Source organism: Thunnus albacares, chromosome 15 (assembly GCF_914725855.1).
Source record: "Thunnus albacares chromosome 15, fThuAlb1.1, whole genome shotgun sequence".
NCBI lineage: Eukaryota > Metazoa > Chordata > Actinopteri > Scombriformes > Scombridae > Thunnus > Thunnus albacares.
Genome location: NC_058120.1, coordinates 27,652,016 through 27,664,093, shown reverse-complemented (window position 1 = coordinate 27,664,093; position 12,078 = coordinate 27,652,016). Strand labels below are relative to the sequence as shown.

Below are 12,078 nucleotides of genomic sequence, written 5' to 3'. Positions count from 1 at the left end.
AGCCTCTTATTCAAGTCGTTTAACCCTCATTTTTCTCTGTAATGATAATTCAAGTCTCCCAGTGACATTACTCTGACCTTTGACCCCTCCACCCCCCCTCACTATTGACTGCTGGTGATGGAGAACTGAAGTTAGCTGTAAGGCTATGTTATGTATGGCTACATGTTTGGATTTTTCTTGTTAATGAGAAATGTTCATCTGTCAATGAATGAAGGTAAATTAGTCGTGTTCTATTGATTATTGATCCACGATGGTCAATGATCCTTAGATAGGATTTTGGATGTTGGTCACTGGCCTGAATAAATCTATGAATGGATCTTTTTCCTCTTTGTTTCTGTCCGTCCGTCCTGAGTTTGTCTCGACCTCGACTCGGTGATTCAGTTTGTTCGAGGGAAAACTTTTTGCAAAAACGATGACGTGAGCTGCCCAGTGAAGGTCGGGGTCTGCGCGGTGTTACTTTCCGTTAACGTAGCTGATCGTTCAGCGTAGCCGTTGTCGCTAACTTTTGTTAATTCTGTTAGACAACAATACAAACATTAAATCATTATTTCGGGGCCGTTTTGTCCCGGTCTTTACCAGATGTTTGGCTGTAAAGCAGTTTAGTTGTTTTGCCAACTGAAAAGAGGGCAAAGAAGTTTATGTTTCACTGCGGGCAGAGGTCGCTTCAGAAACCACCTGGAAACTCTCGTGTGGATGGAAACTTGTTTCACACGAAAGTGTTTTTAGAAATGAGACGGCTTAGTCTAAATATAATACTCAGATTTCCCCCCCATAACCACTTCCTTCCATTCCTCCCTCATTTCCTATTCCTATCCTCTCTTCTTCTTGCACTTTTTGTGTTCAAACTTTCTTCATTCCCTCCTCTTCCCTCTCTCTGTCCTCATTCCATACTTTCTCCCTACTTCCTCCCTCACACCATCCATCCCTGTTCTCCTCCTCCTCTCTACCTGTTGCCTACCTTCCTCTCATCTTTGCCCTCTTTTACTCCCCTGCTACTTCACACCTTTGATTTGATCTTTGTGCTCTCGTTTTCTTCTTCGCCCTTCTTTCTCCTTTCTCTGCCCGTCGCCTACACCTCTACCCTTCCCCTCCCTGTGCCCTCCATCCCTCCCTCCCTCCTCGGTGTCCGGGGTCAGGGCCCAAGGGAGCGAGTCTAGTCTAGCACATGTACGTGGGCCCTGAATAGTCCTCAGCAGGGAGCGAATCGCCGGCCGGCCTGGCTGGCTGGGACTTTCTAATGAGCTTTGAGAAAGGAGTGGGGCGGCGGTGTTGTGGAGGGGGGTGAAGATGCCACATTCCCTGTTACCCTTCTCCCCCCTTTTCCTTCCTCCCCCTTTCCCCTGGTTAAAGCAGATTAATTAAAAGCTCACTGGCTGCTCTCTCTTATCAGCGAGAGTCGAGCACGTACTGTAAGCCCCCGGGGAGGGCTCAGCGCTCGGGCCGGGTGGGCAGGGAAAAGGGGGGCGGGGAGCCTCCGGGAACGATGCTAATTCCAGCAAGTGGGACGGTGGGACGGCTGCTTAGGAATTACTGCTGGTGGTTCGTTCATCGCTGATTATCTGTGCGACTGTCTAGGAAGAGATTGCGCACGCAGACAGTCGGCCTGTCACTCACAGTTTGGTCTCATTTCATATTCACACCAATTTTTTTTTTTTTTTTTTTTTTTTTTTTTCCTGTCGTTCCCGTCAGTCGCCTGAAGCCAACAGAGACCAGACGTAGTAATCTCAGTGAAATCCTCAACCTTCACTGTGTCAACAGTAATAATGTGATGAATATACATAAATCTTGTAATGGAGACAACAATGAGACCTACTGTGTTAATATTCAGCTGTGTTTTATTTCCTTTCTCTTGTACTTGTGTAAACCAGCTTTTCTCCAAGTGTGTGGCGTGCCGCCCCCCCCAGAGACAGGACGGGGGCGGGCGCGGGGGAGGGAGGGGGGGGGGGGGACCATATGAAAATGATTTAACAGGCAGAAAATGATTAAAGTTTTGTATTTTTTTTCTTTTTGTTCTCCTTGTGAAGAGCACAAGAGAGGACATGCTTTCTTTTTATCTTCCATATTTATGTCTGCAAAGTTTCTTAATGTTTAGCTACGCTAGCTGGGATGCTAACATCAGTCGATCCTCCACTTTGGTCCAGACTTGAATATCTCAAGAACCTTTTATTTGGATTCATATTAAAACCTGGTCCAGTCATCCATGGTACCCAGTAGATTCATCCTAATGCTTTTGTTGATTCCCTGACTTCTAATGTAGCACCACCAGCAGGTCAAAGTCTTTATTTCTGAATTGGCACAAAGTTTTGTACAAACATTCATGGTTTCTAGAAGATGAATCCTTTGATGATCCTCTGACAACCACTTGGATGGACTGCAGTGTAATTTGGCATCCATGTTGCCTTCAGGATCAATTATACACTAATTACTTCTGTGATCTCTGACTTTTCTCCAGAACCAGAAGTCAACGTTCTAATTTGTTACTTTGGTTTGTAACCAAATACCTGCAAAACTAATGACATTCACATCAGCCTCAGATGTACTTTATGTTTAGTGTCATGTATCAAATGTTAGCATGCTAACACACTAAGCTCAGATGGTGAATATGATTACATTTTATCTGCTAAACATCAGCATGTTGTCATTATGTGAGTGTGTTAGCATGCTAATGTTAGCATTTAGATCAAAGCACTGGGATTTAATCAAATTTTGTGAGTCAGTGTGTTTAAAAGACGGTCAGATGGAAATATTAACAATTCTCTGGTTAAATAAAAAAGCCTTCCTTTACACCTTTAATCAATTTTATACACATTTTTTCTTCAAGCACCCTAAAATGGCCAAAATTTCCTAAGTGTATCCTTGTTGAACGTAAAATTGACCAATATTATTTCACTTATTGAAGATATTTCATGTCTGTATCGGTAAACAAAAATGCATTGAGCATTAACAAGTTTATTTTTTCAACAATCTTCTGCTGAGTACATATCTTGGTCATAATTCTTTAAAAAATGAATTTAAGTGATTCATATCTAAATGTTTGTATGTTGTGTTATATCACCGGATGTATATCTATCTGATTTTTTACTATATTGGTATCAAGCTCTAGAAGCTCTTGAAGGTAATCACCTGTTCAAGGACTGCATGGACCTTTCATTACATAAAAACATCATGTTTTTTATTTATTTTAATATTTTTAATTCGTTATAACAGGATTTAATTGTCGACACGACAGCTGGAACGTGGTTTCATTAAGATGATGAGGTTTTGTATTTCACTGTCGTCCTCTTCCAGTCTTTCTAAGTCTCGTTATGTTCGCCTGACTCGAGGCAGCAAACTCAAAAACAAGGAAATGGAAATGAAAGACAAGAAAATGTTGTAAATGACAAAATGAAGCAGAGCAGGAACAGACACGGCGTCCTCGCTGCTGAGGTGAACAATGAGATGAAATACGAACCTCATCAGTCCTCAGAGTGAACGAATCTATCGTCTCCTAATGTCTGGAAATGAATATCATTAAGTCCGGCCTCAGAAAGTTCAATATCTGCACAATAAATTCTGTTGTAGACTCATTTCAGATTGTACTTCTATATGAATAATAGACTTCATGTCTTCATATCTGAGGTCATGTGACTTAAAGGTCATACAGTATAGCCTAGTCACTATTTAAAACAGTAATAAGTGAATTTCTTATTTGTTTGTTCTGTTATTTCTGTGTTTGGAGTCTTTCTGTATTAACAGTCTCAGAGGTTATCAAGCTCTTGGATCTTTTAGTGATTATTTTCTGTTAGTGGCGACTCTCCAGTCCTCCGTTAATGGCAGCGGGTGAATAATTACCTTGAAGCATCGATATTACTGATACTAGTCTTGTTTTGATACTTGGGTCACGTTAGGTCTCGCTCTCTGCACATGAACACTCTCCTACATGAGATATTTTCCTTTTTATTACATTTAATGTCGTTTGATATGGTCGTGCAAACCCCCTCATGTGCTTTAAACTACTGAGTGCCAAAACTTAAGGTAATCTGAAACTGGCGTGAGAATAATAAAAACTGCTGTATAGAGAAGTTATTACTGGATGTTAATACATTGAATGCAGAAAAAATGCAAACCATAAATAGTGTGAAAAACGGGATTTGATATCAATATTTTGATTATAACTTATAAGTGTTAATTGTCTGTAGAAGTAGTCAACTGCTAAGAGTGAAGTATTCTGCATGTAAACAACAGAAATATAAATGTTTGTGATAAAAGACAAATTAAATTAATAAGTTAAACAGTAACAAATAAACTGGAAAATCAGATGTGACCATTTCTAAACCAAAGTGCACAGTAGCACAATTATCACTTAATATGTTAAACCTCAATAAACAAGTGAGATCTTGACATAATGAGGAATATTAAATATGAAGTTTAGGATCTCATTGACTGTTTGTTCTTCTGTGTTGCAGGTTGCAGCCGTTCATCAGCGGACAGACCAATAAGAAGCTGGCTGTAGAGCAGGTGAGCTGCTCTTCATCTGTGTCACTTCTGCTCTTCATCTGCGTCACTCACTCACTCACTCACTCACTCTCTGCTTCATCTTCCCGCTCACTCACTTAGACAATCACTCGCCATCCTGCACTTAACAGACACACACACACACACACTTACACACCCAGTCAATCACTTGGACAGAAAACTCCCCCCCCCCCCCCCCCTCGCCTTCCCCCTTCGCTTTTTCCTCTCTGACACACTCTCGCACTTATTCACTCACTGTTAGTGAATACTTGAGTGTTATCTTCCTCTTCCTCCACCTCACACACACACACACACACACACACACACACACACACACACACACACTCACTTGGACTTTCATTCAGATAGTCCAGTAGCCTTGTCTATTGTCATGACTGTTATTTACTGTAGAAAGTATTTTCCAAGCAATCGACAACAGTTACAATTTCCAAAGCCACAAATCAATCACTAGTTCCATCTGAAAATGTGGAAACACTGTAATATTTTCTTTACTGTCTGTGTGAACAAATGATCCATGGTGTCAAATAAAAACTGGGGAAAAAAGTGCAGTTTGAACACCAAACATACATACAGAAGGCCTGAAGAAAAAGCAGGAAAACTTACTGTTAAAATATGATAAAGTGATAAAATACACATAAAATGACAATATTTTGCCATGACAATGAGAGATTTGCTGTTCAGTTTATAATTTGGTGTCTATCTCTTTAATATCTCTGGTTGTGTAAGACCGTTGTGGGTGTTGTTGCAAGTCAGTAAACAAACAGGCTTTATGGTAATGTTGGAAAGTTCAAAGTGTTTTAACCAAGCGGCAACATCCGAGGTTGAAAAATGAAGCCGATGCTGAAGTGCCAAAAGCTGCAGTTCCTTGAACGACCACTTGAGGCTCCAAAAGCGAGTCAATCTCCATAGACCTCCATGTTAAAATGTCCAACTTTACAGCAGAAATAAACATGTTTACAGCCTGGTCTCTAAAGCTAATTTCCTCTTTCATGACGACTGTACGGGGGGTGAATTTTTTTATAACTCACCCGTTTAAATTTTATTAAGCCGTAAAGTTCTGCATAATGAAGGACATGGCTGCTTTGACTGACAGGTCCGCCAGCCGCTAGGTGGCTTGTTTCAGCCGTTCGGCCCCGCCTCTTTTCCCATCTTTGATTGGCTGGGAGTTAGGCAGCGTCACGCACTGCCAAGATGGCGACGGGTGACGTCACGGTAACTACGTCCATTTTATTATACGGTCTATGGTTTTAACATCCTTGACTTGTCAGGTATTTAATTAACTGGATCAGCCAAAAACAGACATTTCTGTTTGGTTATTTCACAGTTTCCCAATTGGATTCCCAATTTACACGTATTATGTACGTAGATCTTATGATGATAGATGGTTTTATACGTCACCCACCACATTACAGTATGAAATGGGGAGAAATTAGGGGAAAAAAAGCACATCTCCAGTAAATGCCATGGGAGTTTATGGTGATTTCTGCCTGTAATAGTGAAAATTTAGCTTGAAAACATGCTGTACATGAGTACATAACAAGGTTAAGGGTGGTGTTCCTTACTGTCAACAAAACTTATGAAAAAAAAACCATATTCAACAATGTGTTAGTGTCCCTTAATACTTTCCTACTGTGTCTGTGGCTCTCTGCTCCAGCTCACTGGTTCCTACCGGACACTAAAAAGTCATAAATATAGTTGTATTTTTTTAAAAGCTTCTGTCATTTCCTAAAACAGGAGGAAATAGTGCATTTGTTGGGGGACTTTTTCCAGTGTTTGGCAATGTCATGAGTATTTCTGGCAGCAGGATGACGTGTGTGTGGGACTGAGTCAAAATAAACTAGTGTGTGTGTGTGTGTGTTCGTGGTAATGAAGGAACATGTCACCCAGGGCAACGGAGTGGCTCATTGGTGAGTTTTTAATTTAAAGGCTTTTAGGGGGATGACAACGGAGCTCGATGACACAGAGGAATATATCAGCCATGCCCAACAGACACATAATACATTCATTTTGTTCTTTTCATTGGATTTGTTGACAATATAAAATACATAGAAAACCTCCAGACTTGTCTTTTTAAAGGAGACATATCATGTTTTTTTGTGATTTTCTGTTATTTATATACTGTTATGATGATGTCAGATTTCTGTTAAACACGGTCAAACTTCCAAAACTTGAGGTGAACATATGTAAAAACACTTCCCGAAAGTCATAAGACAGTGATTCAACCTGCTCCGAACACTTCGTTTGCAAAGTTGCCTCTGCTTTCTCCTCGTGATGACATCAGCGTTTGCCGCTATGGTCGTCCACTCTCATATTTCATATCTGATTTCGGCTCGAACATGCACAGATGTATTTGAGATGTTGACATTTCGAGTAAAGGAGGAAAAAGAAGTGAAATCCTGCTGCTGATTTTTGTTTATGTAGTGAGCTCATCGGGAGGCGGGGCCTTAAAGAAACAGGAACTAAACGGCCTGTTTCAGACGGAGGCTGAACTGAGGGGCTGCATAAAGGGCCAGTAGAAGATAAATAAGGAGTTTTTAACTGTAAATCATGCAAAGATATTCCAGTAGAATATAAATATAGAGCTGTAAATGTGCATGATACGTCCACTTTAAGTCTTTAAGAGTTTTTAAAATACAATCTCTCTCACTTTATACAAACACAGAAGCTTTCTGGCAGTGACTGTAAGAGACAGCACCTGGAGACAGATTATATTTCCCTGTCAGTCTCTCCTGCTCGGCCATTAACAGCTTAATTACTCAGATCTCCTGCAGAGTGGACGGGGGAGGATGAATAAATCTCCACTCACTCAAGCCGTGTGAGAGGTGAACCTCACTTCACGTCTTTGTTTGCCCTTCCCTTATTGCTCCTCTTTCACTCTCCCCGTCTCCCTCCAGGGCGTTCACTGCTCCTAAAAACTCTGACAGGGTCTTAAAATAAATAAGGCCTTAAACTTGAACATAAAAACGTCTTAAACAGCAGTTTTAGAGGTCTGTTTTACCACCCTGCAGTAATGAGCTTCTGTTGGCCAGTCGCCGGGGTTTTTTTTTTTTTTTTTAGATGAATCCATAGTAAGGTTAGCGGTCCGATGTGTCCTATCTGCTTTCTTAAACCCCGTTAGACTTCATGTCTTTGAACAGTTAATTTCCGGATGTCCTCATTCTGCCTGTTTTATAGATTCACCGCTTCTACCAGCTAGTCTCCAGCTAGAAATAGGCCACTTTTTCCAGCTTTGTTTCTTAATTTGATTTTAAATTGGATCTAAATCCATTCACACATAGCATTACAAGGATCTAAAATAGTCTTAAATTTGGCTTTCTGCTCCTATTTCCCACCCATATCTCATTTTACACATTTTCTAACTGTTCTTTCATCCCCTTCCTGCCTTCACACCGCTGCTTCATGAGTTATTTTTTCCACCACTCTTTTTTTCTATGTTCCTCCTCTCCATCATTTCACACAGCAGCTAAGTGGCAGGAGTTATTTTGGGTGTCCAGGGGTGTGGGAAGTCAAAGTCTTGCCCTTTTTTTTTATTTTACTTAGACAATGTTTGGTGAAACATAAAACTGTCCAGATTGAATCATTAGTACAACAGCTTTGTCTTATGCTGGAACTGGACTATAAAAATACCAGAGCAAAAAAAAAGACGTGGGGGTGTCGGGAATGAAATTGGGCGTCGGACGTGACATTTTTTTGTTTTTTCTTGCCTTGTTTGAAGGCATCAACGACGTGTTGAGCGCTCTTCAAACGAACAGTAAACATGGAGAAGCAAAAAATAATGTAAGTGATGAATGCAAGTCATGCAAGATGGTGAACTATCGGTCGAGGTCCAGTGTGCTGGTCTGTCATGTGACCTCACTGAAAGATAAAAATACAACAGCGACATTAATCTACTTCACCTCTGACTGGCCTCTGCTCTGCAGCAACAGTGACTGAGGCTCATGGGTATTGTAGTATATAGAGCAGTGTTTAATAGGAATATAAAACATAGTAGTATATAGTATGTACTTACAGCATCGGGGATCGTGAATAAGTGCACATATTATATACATATACTTGATCATTTATGAAGGGGATTTTAGGATGTGCAGATATCTTATAGAAGCTCTTATCAAGCTGCTTTTTGACTAACCAGACGACGTATTGAACCTCTCACAGCTGCCTCCTCTCGCAGGTTGTTTGATCTTGAAGGTCTGTTTTGCCGCTGTGACATTTACATTAACTGGATGATGTGTATCTGAAGTAATGAGAAAGCAGCAGAGCTGAGTTTTAAGTACCAGCACTCGATTTAGGACAGAAACGGAACGAGTCAGTGGGTCCGTACCAGCGAGCAGGCAGAGATCTGGAGCCACTTGACATGATGGAAAAACAAACTTCTCAGAAAAAAAAAAAAAGTTGAAATAATTAAATTTGATGGTCAGAGACGAGGAGTGTTTCCATATGGAGGAACTTTTAGAATATTAACAAAAGAAAATGAGATTTTTACAAGGAAAGATACTTTTGTAGATTTAGAGAGAAGTTTCCCTTCTCTCACATCTTCCTCCTGTTGTCGTTCTTTTTAAAATCTTCCCCTCTCTTTCTTTCTTTTCTTTCATCATTTCACTTTATTCTGTCGTTCCCTCTCCTCCTCCAAATCTCTTCCTGCTTCCTCTCCTCCTCCTGCCCTCTTCATCCCTTCCCGTTTATTCTCCGCTCCGCTGCTGTCCTCTCTTTTTTCCCGTCACTCTTTTTATATTTCCTCCACATTCCTCCCCATCCCTCCATCTCCTCCTCCTCCTCCTCCTCCTCCTCCTCCTCAGTCTTTGTCTCCCTCTCCATCATGTGCTGTTGGCAGCTCTGAATGGGAGAGCTCGGGGAGCTCAAGCTCTGTCAACCAGGGAGAAAACATTGCCACGAGGGGCCGGGTCAACAAGGCTTGTTACTTAGCAACCCCCTCACCTCCCCCTGGGAACTGGATACGAACGGGGCCTCGCCATTGGCTGAGGCTGCTCCCCGCTCGCAGCTCATGTTATGTAATGTTGCCATTTCACTGCAGCGACAGGAGCAGATTGTGTTCTTTTCTGTTTTTTTTTTTTTTTTTTGCTTAACAAACAAAACTGTTTTCATTCACCCTCTTCAGTGACCCAGCAATTAGTTTGTACATTTTTCAAACAAGCCAAGGAAGGAAATGATCAGTCTACAAGATAGAGAGGGGGGTGAGAACTTGATTTCTGCCAGTTGAAACCGGCCCAGCTGTTCTCCACTTGCCCTTTTTACCCTCTCTTCCTCTTCCTCCTCGAAGCACATTTAGACTTTGAGATTCGGACCGGTGGACGCAGACAGACAGCGCAGTTAGAGATGTGGGGATTTTCAGAGAGGCTTAGAAATCTGAAAAAAGGGGGTGATGAGGTCACGGGAGAGGGGCTTTGAACTGCACACAGTCTCTCTCTCTCTCTCTCTCTCTGCCATTGCTATAGTCTGCTTATGCAAGCGATAGTCTTGGCAATTGATGGCCGAGTCTATTTGAAGTTCGGGTTCCCAGAGAAACTGTCATGCGAGGCCAGCAGTAAACCGCATGACGTGCAGCGTTTTTTTTTTTTTTCAGCTCGTCCTGTAGAGACGCAGCGACCTCCTCGTTCACCCCAATAAACCAGAACTTTACAGAGAGGCTGAACGAGCTCCTATAGTTCGGTGCTTTTACTGTCCGGCTTAAAACACACATGCAAAGATGCAGAAGGTTGCACACACACACACACACACATTTAGAAAACTTGTTTGTATCAACGTGAGAAGATGTTGAAGAAATCTGAGACTTCAAGGTCTTGGAATATGTACTCAATGACATCTCTTGTCAAATTGAACTAAATTTAACTTCAGTCACCACTTATGAATCATAAACATATTTCCTCATCGGGAGTCTCTAGTGACTGCTGTCCCTCATGACGGGAGATTCAAACAAGTCAAACTGTTTTGGAATTGATGCAAACATGACGGCTGATCTCAGTTATTTCCTCTGTTTTTGTTGTTTTCCTCTCGTCATACAGTTTCGGGATGAATTTTTAGCTCAAGTTGGAACGTTTTCGTCTCCCGTGGACACGTCGTCGCCTCTAAGATTCACTCTGTGCACAGTGTGAACTCGCCTGAAGTGCATCATGACTGTTTGGATGGTTGACAAGCCTACTGATGGTTTTACTGATCAGACATGTAATAGCATGGACTGATCTAAAGATGAGTTATTAAAAGGTCCAGTCACTTATTTATCTGGTCATGAAAATTTGACACATATTTACATATAACTTGAGTTATACTGTAGATAGAATTTCAGCACCATTGGAATGAAAGCAGGTTCCAATTTTGCTTTTGTTTTAATTGGTATCGTTGATTAATGTGTGATTATTAAACACTCTTGTTTGTGTAACTATATTAGCCTCACAGTTTATAACGCCCCCGTTAAGTTTCCTTTATATGGCTGATAATAGTGACAGCCTACAGTCTCTGTGTAGTGTTGTGATGATGATGATGATGGACTCCAACGAAGACACCCAGACAGCTCTGATGTCGATTCAATGACGTCTGTTTATTGCTTACAAGCACTTCGGGATCTGGGGGATACAAACCCGGTCTCAGTAAAACTGTTTAACATAAATAAAATCATAATCAAAGGAAACTTACTATACTAATAAATGATTTCTGTGACGAAGCTTAATAACCATTAAATAACAAACTACAGGGCCGACGGTCTAAACTTGACCAGGATCAGAAACTCACTATATTACAGATTATTGATGAATCAGTTCACATAGATAATCACTCTGAATGTCAATATAATTATAATTAGTAATAAAGTCTATCTCAGGTCAACTATACATTATTATTTACAGGTTTCCATTTATAAAAGCTCGGTCTGACTGGTTGCCCCGGTGATGCTTTATAGCTGCATCGTTACCATGGATACTATGTAGTCAAGTATTAAATATTAAATATAAGATAACAGCATAAAATAATGAAAATAACACAAATATGTACACATTACAACTATTAAATAAAGGTAAAATTACTGACAAAATTATATTCTATAATAAAAGATTTTGCTGTTAGTAATAGTGACCATTTAAAGCTCAACTAATGTATTTAATGTAACATGCAAGAGGCAGATGTTACATTTGCTTTGTTTTGTGTTGTATTGATTAGTATGATGTCATTACTGATGTTGATCATATCAGAGAAGTGCAGCCTCATCAATCACTAACAGAAAGTGCAGCTTATCATTCATATGATCTGCAAACAAAACCATCATTTCATACAAAAATGACGTCCAGTCTCAGTAACTTCAGCAAAATGTGATGGAAAGTTTTGTGTAATTAACATTTTCTGGATGTCATAGCAACATAAAAACAAACATATGAGCATCAGACCAGACGAGGCTGAAACTAATGATTATTAGTTGATAATCTTTTCAATTAATAGTTGTTAGTGAAAAATGTCATAAGATGATGTCACCAATCTCCTCGTTTGAAAAAACAGCCCAAAATCCAAAAAATGTTAAATTAACTATAATGTAAAACCAAAAAAAGCACAACAATTATC

General features: G+C 40.4%; 1 protein-coding gene across 1 annotated transcript in view; it reads left to right on the top strand.

Moving 5' to 3' along the window:
* LOC122998676 (transcription factor IIIB 90 kDa subunit-like) overlaps positions 1 to 12,078 on the top strand; it is a 124,774-nt gene that overhangs the window by 104,529 nt on the left and 8,167 nt on the right. Inside the window, exon 17 of the mRNA XM_044375642.1 lies at positions 4,446 to 4,497. Coding sequence (XP_044231577.1) covers positions 4,446 to 4,497 — 52 coding nt within the window. The remainder of the gene's footprint in view (positions 1 to 4,445; positions 4,498 to 12,078) is intronic.